Genomic DNA, 10711 nt, shown 5'->3' with positions numbered 1-10711 from the left:
TGTTTAAGCAGTCTGTTTTGAGCCATTTATGTGTGTATTTACCTGAATATGTTTAAAAAAAAAACAACAACACCAAAAAGAAACATGTAATTTTAACCAAGAATATTCAGAATAAGTCAACAAAACTAAACTGAAAATCACCACAGTACACAAATATTTATTAGGCCTAACTACAATAAATAAGGTGAAGTAGGGTAAATTAAAGAAAGGCACAAAGTTGTAAAATTAAAATAAAATAAATTCGTAATTAAGAAAAAAAAAGCAATAATAGACATATAAATTATATATGTAAAATTTGATAAATATTTTTTTAAATACCTGAATGAACACTAAACAAAAACAAATCCAAAATATGAAATATTAATAAATATTAAAATATTAAAGTAACAAAATCTTGAGATAAACATTTTTAGAATTTAGAGATTGATTTCGATCTAAAGAGCTATTTATGTTTTGATTAAATTATTATGATTTGATTATATTGACTAATAAGATTAATTTATGACGTCAGATTGCTGTCAAAATATTTGCTTTTAAAGGTATTTGAAGCATTTCCATCAATGGCCTGTAGATGGAACTTTGTGCATAGCCCACAGTATATAAAGGATTCAACTTGATTATTAAACAACATGACTTTGCCATCTATGGTTTATCATCATCCTACCTTTCTGTACCTCCCACAGTGATTTAAATAAAAAAAAGCATAATTAAAAAAAACACCAAAGCACATACAACTTTCACTTCATGACTCAGGCAATAAATCTAAGTCTGAAGGCATTGCTTCCTTAACCTCAAACAAAAGGCAGAAGTAGGAGGAGAACTATAATGGTTCATAGCACACCTCCTACACTTGGACAGAAGCTCAGAGCAGATGCTGAGGGTTTAAATCCACCAACATGATTCTCCACTGGACAAAGATGCTTACAGGAATTCTTCTTCAGGTCAGACATGAATCAGGATTCATTTCGCCTCAGCTCAAATTCATCGGTCACACTTTACAGTATTATGCTTCTGAATTGCATCTCTCTTAGTAGACGGCTCTCTTTCATTATTTCACCACAGACGCTGTCACTGTGCCAGACATCATTAATCTTCAGGCTCTGGACATGTGGAGACTGGAGATGGAGTGGATGATGAATCCGAATGAAGAACAAAGAAATCAAACCTATGAAATACAAGTTGGACGCACAACAAACATGGATATTGTGGACAGCGTGTGTGAAACACATCATTCCTCAGCTCCTATCCTTAGCAATCACACCTAATCACACCCTGACAACCAGTCACATGATCGTAGCATTGTGTTGATGGTTTCTGCACATTCTAACACCAGGAGTGGTTGGAAATTTATTCATATTTACTCATTTTCTTGTAGGGGAGATAAGCTTAGCCCACAATCAAATCAAGCTGTTTCCAGATGACCAGGTGCTACGGGAGGGGTCTACGGTGATGTTCTGCTGCATTTATCCCACAGACACACACATCACCTCTATGTACTACAACAACACTGAATATCACGTCATCAACATAAGCCCACGGGTCAAAGCCATTCGAGTGGAAAACATCAACGCCACAAATCATTTCGGTGTCAACTTCTACTGCGACGTGAGCGGAGATGTAGCCTATAACATTGTCAGCTGTGAGTCCCATTGTCCAACACAATTCAAATAGGGGAGAGCGGGGCACAAAGTTACACTTTTTGACTTTTTCAGTTTGTCTACATCCACACAGGGTTTAGAATAGCATTTTGTTATCCATAGTAATTTTACACTTGTCTAGTACAAATATGTCACTTTGTTTCATAATTACAGTGAAATGTGACAACATGTCCCATAGGTGGGGGTACATTACAACATCTTGTTATGTGACCATATGACAGCCTAAAATGTTACCTGATCGACTGAAAAAAATATATACATGACCAACTAAAAAGTTTTGTTAATAAAATAATATTTGTTTTTCAAATAAAATAATGGCGTTTTTTAATAATTAAAAATAATATGATTTTAGATTTTGACAATGAACAGATTGCATTCAATGTTTGGGAGGACCTAGATAAATGAGAAAAAAAATGCTTTACATTGAAATAACTTAAATAAATAATGAAATAATAATGTCTAAACATTAAACATTGAGTGTCAGTGTTTATTCACCTGTTTCTCGTTACATCACTAATGTTATAGAATAACACATTTGTAACGCAGTGTTAGTGCCCCATCTGCAGAAGAGGAATTTAAAACTGGTTAGTGTCTTCTGCTAGTTATCAAAGCATTAAAAACCATCTGAACTGATAAATAACAGATTAGAGGTTAAAATAATAACAGATTTGTCTCATTTTAAATGAATAATAAAAACTGAGATGAAAAATTTACTTAAACCAGAATTAAAATTTTACTACAGTCAAATAAATGTTGAAAAACATTTTCCACTGAATTAAAAAGTACAAGAAAAACACGCTATAGTAATCCATTATAAATGTTTACTTCTAAGCATGATGGGAAGTTTCTGCTAAACCTTGTCCAGTTCCTCCTGAGAAACCATTGGATTTTAGATGCAAGACTGAAGACATGAGACTCGTGCGCTGCTCGTGGAAGATACACAGAGCCCCTAACCTAACAGGCGACCAGAGAAGGAAGTACACATTACTAATCAGGTTAGTCTGATTTTGGGCCTGTCTGACATTTGCGATCTCTGCACTTGACCACTTGTTTACTTACATTATGTATTTCCTGTATTTGGCCCAAGTGTTCAAATGGGCATCAAGACCAGTATGACAGTTTGACAAGTATGGTCAAATTCACACTCATTAGGAGTTCAATCTAACGGCATTTTCTCATTATGTTCAGTGACTCCAAGGCTGTCAGCTGTGATGTGGAGAGCACATCCTGTGCCTTTGATGTCATCCAACAGCAGATCACCTACAACACCACATTACTTGTGACAAATAGTTTGGGGCAAGAGAGCGAGACCTACATATTCAATATCACAGACAGAGGTGAATATGAATCATTTTTTGTGAAGACTAAAATCATAGCAGCCAGTGCTCTACTCTACTATAGCCAAAAATATATATATATTTTCTGTTTTTTTTTTTTTTTTTTGATGACTCCCCTCATCCCCTGAGGTAACAACAACTATATTGAAGGACTTTTATATACAGCATTCAACAGGCAACCTTATTAATAAATCATTTTATTAGTTTGTGGATTTGCTTGAGCTAGAAATAAATACTGAACATAAATAAAATGTGCAAAAGGATTTTGAAAAAATACCCTTAGAAAGAGCTACTGCATTACTGCATTCAAACTTCCAAACTGACTCAAATGATTCGCGAACCCGCTACGAACTCCAGATCTGATTCAAATGATTCGCGTTCCCCAAACTGACTCAAATGATTCGCGAATCCGCTTTGAACTCCCGAATTGTCTCAAATGATTCGCGATCCCACTCCGAACTCCCCAACCTATTCAAATGATTCGCGAACTGACTCAAATGATTCGCGAACCCGCTTTGCACTCACGAACTGACTCAAATGATTCGCAAACCCGCTACAAACTCCCGAACTGATTCAAATGATTCGCGAACCTTATACGAACTCTCAAATCGATTCAAATAATCCGCGAAGCCGCTCCGAACTCCCGAATTGATTCAAATTATTTGCAATCCCCAAATTGACTCAATGATTCGCGAACCCGCTCCGAACTCCCGAACTGACTCAAATGATTCGCGATCCCGCTACGAACTCCCCAACTGACTCAAATGATTCTCAAACCCACTCCGAACTCTCGAATTGATTCAAATGATCCGCGAAGCTGCTCCGAACTCCCTCAAATGATTCGCGATCCCGCTCCGAACTCCCAAACTGGTTCAAATGATTCACGCTCCATACTCCGAACTATGAAGAATTAGGAAGCGTGCATTGTGAAGTGCGCTCTGAAAAGCGGCAGTGAATGCAAAGGATTAAAACCTCTATTAAAACAGATGTCCAAATGAACGTACCTGTACGCTAAAAGCACATTCTGGGCGCAGGGAGAGGTGGTGATACGCTCAAGAGCTATATTTGGAAGTGGCGGTACTGAGTACCAGTGCGTACCGGCCCACTTAAAGCACTGATAGCAGCTTTGAAGATCATAAACAAGAGGTTGTAAGTTGAAACCCTATCACCATCACACCAAAGATAATTTAAATCAGGGACATTGTCCTTATAAAAAGTGCAATGCAAGTTGCTTTAAATAATAGTGTAACATCAAAATGAATAATGACAAAAAACATTTCTCATTCATTTGATCTCAAAAATTCAGTTTTTCCAGTCCCTGAGGATCTTCAAGTGACTGAAGATGTGTTTGATTCATTGGTGATCTTACAGCTGGATGGGAGTTTCGAAGGACTTCCGTTGATTTGCCAGATTGAACTTGAACCAGGAGGGATAAAACAGGTAATGCATCACATTAAACGTAGCCAAAAATGAAAATTTGCTGACAATTAACCCTCAGGTCATCCAAGATGTAGACGAGTTTGTTGTTCTTCGTAACATTTGTAGCATTTGATCACTTGCTCACCATTGGATCCTCTGCAGTGAATGGGTGCCATCAGAATGAAATTCCAAACAGCTGATAAAACATCACAAAAATCCATTCAAGCAATTAGTGTCTTGTTTAGTGAAAAGCTGTGTTTGTAAGAAACAAATCCCGCACTAAGAAGTTTTTAACTGTAGTTGCTGAGGCCTCTATCCACAATATTGCTATCTTCTCTGAATCAGGAGAGAAATATGCACAGATTATGATCTTGTATTTTGACCAGAAGCAACAGTTTAAAGTTGGAGTTGAAATGTTTCTTACAAACATGCAGTTTCAATTCACAAAATGTTAACTAATGGACTGGATTTGTGTGGAGCACTGGCGGCACCCATTCACTGCAGAGGATCTATTAGCAAGCAAGTTATGTACTGATAAATGTATCCAAATCTATTGTTTTATTTTATTGTTTATTGTTTATATTGTTTTATTTAACAATTTTATTGTTTTTAGAAGAAAAAAAACCCCACATCTACATCTTGGAGGGCCTCACAGTGGGTACATTTTCAGCAAAAGCTGTTTTTGCTGTTGCATAACATATTTTTGTATTTCCAAATAATGCGATAGCAGAAATACGACAAGAGGGAGTTTCATAAGCTTGATTAACATTGTAAAATCTCTCATCAAAGGACTTGCCATATCAGACAAAATGAACTTTACAGAAGTGCTGAAGCACATCCTGTGTTCAAGTGTTGTTGTTGTCTTACAGGTTTTAGATAAGAATGGATCCGACTCAATACAGTCTTACACATTTAGACTGCAGCACCTGAAGCCCAGCACGCAGTACTTTGTTAGGGGGCGCTGTGCAGTACAGGGGAACGACTGGGGCCGATGGACAACACAAAGACAATTTATCACAGGCAAGCAAAGGGTCATGGGAGAATTTAAAATAAACACTCAGAAGACCACTGCAAGTTAATGCAAAAACATAGATATTATATTATTCTTTTTTTCCTGCAGTGCCACTAGTGACCATAGATCTGTGGAGACAAATCAGGGACCATCCTAATCGCACCGTCACACTCCTGTGGAAAATTGTAAGTTTATGTTTTTGAAATTCTTCAACCTTATCATTTTCGCCATACATAGTGGTATAGTAATTGACTCCATTTGGTTTTGTTTGGCTAAGAAAAAGAATCAATGTACATAATGTGTTCATGCATTAATATGGTGGTAACAAATCTCAGCACTCAAGGGGTCTTATTATTCAGGTATTTATAATTAAATTATGAACAGATTTCAAATGAAATGTTTTGCCTTTTTTAAAAATAAAAATGTAATCAGATCAGAGCACATATCTTAGTGCTACCACTAGAGGGTGTGCGACGTCAATATTTGATTGAAATGTCTCCACGATCTGCTTTTGAAGAAATAGCATAGTATAGTGCTACAAGTGCATATTCTGTCAGTTGCAGTTTTAGTGCCTCCATCTGACTATACTATACAACGTTACATACTTGCACTGCATTTTTTTTGCAATCACAAAAGTACATTATTTGCATGTGCTTTAAAGCCTTGTTGATTAAACATTTAATTTGTGCATACACCTGAAGCGCGCACACATACACACACACAAAAAAAATCCGGTGAAACTGCGCCTGGTTACTGGACTAAGTTATCTTTCAGGTCTGATTGTGCTAATACTGTCAAAAACAGGTTTACATATAAACAGAGTTGGTTATGTCTAAAGTGAAAGTTAAAGCTGCAGTAGGTAACTTTTGTAAATATATATTTTTTACATATTTGTTAAACCTGTCATTATGTCCTGACAGTATAATATGAGACAGATAATCTGTGAAAAAATCAAGCTCCTCTGGCTCCTCCCAGTGGTCCTATTGCCATTTGCAGAAATGCATCCGCTCCCGGTAAAAAACAACCAATCAGAGCTGCGGTCCGTAACTTTGTTTATGTTCAAAATTTAGAAAAATTTATATAATAAGCGAGTACACCATGAATCCATTTTCCAAACCGTGTTTTTGGCTTGTCCTGAATCACTAGGGTGCACCTATAATAAGTGTTTATATTCGGACTATTTTAGATTGCTTCGGGGATACCTCGGCGGAGTAACCCAGTACCTTTGTGATTCTTCATAGACATAAACAGAGAGAAGTAGCTCCAGCTACGATGTTCTTCCGCAAGACGCAAGCAGTTCTGTTTATTAACCGCTAGAGCGTCAAAAGTTCCCTACCGCAGCTTTAAATATATTTAATTTTAACGAATAAACTATTTTAATAGTTTTAGTTAACAATGACTAAACTGCTTTAAATTGAGAACATCACCATAAAGATACTGCTATTAGAGAAAAATCCAACCTTTTATTTAAGTACATTACTTTGGTGGTGAAACAAAAATCACACATTTAAGAAAAAAAAACTTTAAATCATGTGTCCCACAATTATTGGCACCCCTGATGTTAATACTTTGTACAACCCCCTTTTGCCAACAAGACATCCCTTAATCTCCTCCTATAACATTTCACAACTTGGAGAACACAGAGAGAGGGATCTTTGACCATTCTTCTTTGCACAATCTTTCTAGATCATCGAGTGTCCTGGGTCCTCTCTTATGCACTCTCCTCTTTAGCTCGCCCCACAGGTTTTCGATTGGGTTGAGGTCTAGGGACTGAGATGGCCATGGGAGGACCTTGAGTTTGTGACTGCTGAACCATTTTTGTGTAGATTTTGCCACATGTTTTGGATCATTATCCTGCCGAAAGACCCAATGACGACCCATCTTCAGCTTTGTGGCAGAGGCCATCAGGTTTTTATTTAAAATGTCCTGGTAGTTCAAAGCATTCATAATGCCATGCACCCTAACAAGGTTCCCAGGGCCTTTGGAAGAGAAACAGCCCCACAGCATCACAGATGCTCCACCATACTTCACGGTGGGCATGAGGTGCTTTTTGGCATACTCATCTTTTGTTTTACGCCAGACCCACTTAGAGTGTTTGTTGCCAAAAAGCTCAATCTTAGTCTCATCTGACCAAAGCACATGATCCCAGTTGAAGTCCCAGGGCCGCTCAGCAAAATCCAGACGTTTACGTTTGTGTGTGTTCGTGAGAAAAGGCTTTTTCCTTGCATGCCTCCCAAACAGCTTGTTGGCATGTAGAGAGCGTCACAAGATGCCACTCTTTGATGCAATTCTGTGTCCGTGAGCTTAGGACTTTTTTTTACTTCTCTTACCATCCTCCTCACTTTGCGTTGTGGCAAGATAAACTTGGGACCTCTTCCAGCCTTGTTTGACACTGTTCCAGTTGTTTTAAACTTCTTAATGATTCCTCTGAGTATAGAAACGGGCAAATTAAGGCGAGTGGCTATTTTCTTGTAGCCATTGCCTGACTTATGAAGGTCGACACACATCTGCCTTACTTGAATTGTGTGTTCTCTTTTCTTTGCCATGTAGACAAATGGGTAAGAGAATTAGGCCTCTGTGTCACGTCATATTTATACCCCGGGTCATGAATTACTAATTAAAAGTTCCTAGATACCCTGACCAACTTTAGCAACTACAGAAAAACATATTTAAAAAAAAAAATCTAATTTTTTTTCTAAATGTGTGATTTGTTTTTTTTACCACCAAAGTAATGTACTTAAATAAAAGGTTGGATTTTTCTCTTTTTTTTTTTTTGCATTTAGGTTCTATGTTGTTTAAAAAAAAGGGAGAATTTTTAGAAGTCCATGACCACATCTTAAACAGGGGTACCAATAATTGTGGAGGGCACTGTATATATATATATATATATGATATATATGGATATATTACGTGCAGCCGAATCACAGCTGTACTGACATGCAGCCAAAAAAAAGAAGATAGCAACACAAACATTTGTACAAGCAATCGGTGTTAACACAGTTCACTCTTCCTCAGGCCACCAGTGACTCAGACTTATATATTGAAGCCTATGAGGTGTGTGTGAGCTACAGAAACACAGAGAGGAGTGTGTGCATGAACATCACACACACACAGATGAAACTAACCAGAGAAGTCAATATGAGTGACATCACCGTGAGGGCCATCATTCAGTCTGGCTTATCTGAACCAGCCAGCATCTCTATTCCTTTAACAAGTAGGGTTGTCAAACCTCATGCTTCCTCATACTCAACATTAAAGTGTTTTCTGTGGTTCTCTTTAGAACGTCAGATAAGTGACTGTTGTTTCTTGTGCAGACAGCATGCTGATGGAGAAGAGGATTATGGGTAATGAAAAGGGATTTCAGCTGACCTGGACGAGGGACTCAACCACCACATGTGGTTACATTGTAGAGTGGTGCATGCTGGGTGTTAAACTCCCCTGCAGCTTACAGTGGAGAAAGGTCCCAGCTAATCAGAGCTCCTTAAACCTGAACGCAGGTATGAAACTCTGTTTGTACATCATGCCATATTCTTACAAAACAACCGCCATCAAAATAAAATAGTAACATGAATGTTTCTGGCTTTGTGACAGCGTTGCATATAAAAGCTATTTTCTTACATAGTGAGCAATCTAATTTGTCAGTGGTTCTCAACCTTTTTTTACTCAGGGGACCCTGAACATCCACACTGATATATGGTCCCATGACGGGTCACTTTCTTGAGAAGTATTACGTTTAAGGATTTTAACAAATATTCATAATTTCATACTGAGCTTGGGATAACGAGTACACTATAAAAATATAGTTATTTAAGAGTAAATTACTGTAAAAGTGATATTGTAAAAACCTGTTAATTGGTTAATGATAAGTTCCCTTTAGATACTGTAATAACTGTAACTGTAATAACTAGCTGGACATTTCACGTATTATTACAGTAAAATACTGTTAGTCATAGTTTTGCAAGTGGAAAAGAACAACCCATATTTTAATTTACAGTGATAAAAAAAAAATTTATATGAATTTTTTACTGTGAATTAAAGTTGAACCCGTTTAACCTAAATTGTTGTAACTTACTGTAAAGTTCTGCCATCCTAAACTGCCATTTTTTGTGTAACTATCACTCCCTTTTTATATATTTTATACATTTCCACGATTTTTCCAGGTCTGCAAGTCTTACTCCTAAAATTAGGCTATACCTGATATATCCAGGTTTTTCTAGACCAAGGGATCCTGGTTCTTCTTTTAAAAAAAAAAGATTATTTTCTGGAATAACTTGTTCAAATTCACTATTAAACTGTATTTCTACAGGAGACTTTAAAGCAGGAGTTCTATATGAATTTGAAATCTACGATGTAGCGCTGAGGGACATTGACGCCATGAGAAACAGATCGGATATTTAAAAGAACAGAGTAAGGGTGCACACACACATCTATAGGACATTACAGTAGAGAACAAAACAGATGCTTATATTTTTGATTTAAGAGTGACACGGCTATTTGTAACTTGAATATGCAAGTCTTCCAGAGTCATTCTCTTCCAGTTATTTTACCTGTACAAAAGCAGCAGACTGAATTTTAATATCTTGTCATAATCATAAACACACTGGTTTGTGGCGCAATTAGTTTTACTGTTTACTGCACTTTGTTATTCTTCTAATAATTTAATAAATGGGAAGTTCCACGCATTTACAGAAAATTGCTCATTTCCGCTTTGCAAAATAAGGTGTTATATTGCAATGGAAATGCATCAAATTCACACCTTTAGTGAAGAGAGAAATTGAGAATCTGAATTGTGCAATATAACATTATTATTCTGAAATAAATCTTGCCACATATATTATGTGTGTTGTTCAGAGCCCAGGCAGCGCCCTACACTGGACTCTAGCCCAAATATAACATGGTCATTTGTAAACCTGAAATGGAGTTTCGACGAGAAGGATCCGAGTCACACTGGATTCATCACGGGATATGTGATTATGGTATAAGATGATTCAGAGGCTGCCTCCGTTCTTAGTAAGTCTTAGATTATTTTCCGACAAAGTCCCTTTCAAATAAGTCCCTCGGCACAGGCATCCAAAACCAAGTCTTCTTGACTATGGAAATCCAGAAATCGCAAAAACTGCTTGCAACACTCACATTTAAATATCTGGAATCAACAACATGCCCCATAAATGTTGTTTCTTCTTCTAAAATGGCATTAAAATGCTTTTATTTCAGGCTGGACCAGCCAATGCACATGTGCAGTCATATATACGTCTCAGGACACTTGCTGTTTCTATGCAAAAATG

At 37.1% G+C, this 10711-nt stretch overlaps 1 protein-coding gene across 1 annotated transcript; it reads left to right on the top strand.

Moving 5' to 3' along the window:
* Positions 1 to 1380: 1380 nt before the first annotated feature.
* On the top strand, positions 1381 to 10426 carry LOC128014752 (leukemia inhibitory factor receptor-like). The gene is made up of 10 exons (XM_052598469.1): positions 1381 to 1639; positions 2524 to 2653; positions 2847 to 2995; positions 4302 to 4435; positions 5284 to 5434; positions 5535 to 5611; positions 8442 to 8640; positions 8741 to 8923; positions 9733 to 9833; positions 10278 to 10426. The coding sequence occupies exons 1-9, from the start codon at positions 1450 to 1452 to the stop codon at positions 9822 to 9824; spliced, it is 1305 nt and encodes a 434-aa protein (XP_052454429.1). The 5' UTR covers positions 1381 to 1449; the 3' UTR covers positions 9825 to 9833; positions 10278 to 10426.
* Positions 10427 to 10711: the final 285 nt, after the last annotated feature.

The sequence above is a fragment of the Carassius gibelio genome, chromosome A5 (assembly GCF_023724105.1).
Source record: "Carassius gibelio isolate Cgi1373 ecotype wild population from Czech Republic chromosome A5, carGib1.2-hapl.c, whole genome shotgun sequence".
NCBI classification, from domain to species: Eukaryota; Metazoa; Chordata; class Actinopteri; order Cypriniformes; family Cyprinidae; genus Carassius; species Carassius gibelio.
The sequence above is the reverse complement of the archived record's forward strand: the minus strand, read 5'-3'. Positions and strand labels throughout refer to the sequence as shown.

What these genes read in the sequence shown, in the direction of transcription:
- LOC128014752 (XM_052598469.1), top strand. Translation starts at nt 1,450, where the DNA reads ATGTTCTGCTGCATTTATCCCACAGACACACACATCACCTCTATGTAC. An exon ending in AAGTACACATTACTAATCAG is followed by an intron (nt 2,654 to 2,846) that starts GTTAGTCTGATT and finishes CATTATGTTCAG; the next exon opens with TGACTCCAAGGCTGTCAGCT. An exon ending in TCACACTCCTGTGGAAAATT is followed by an intron (nt 5,612 to 8,441) that starts GTAAGTTTATGT and finishes ACTCTTCCTCAG; the next exon opens with GCCACCAGTGACTCAGACTT.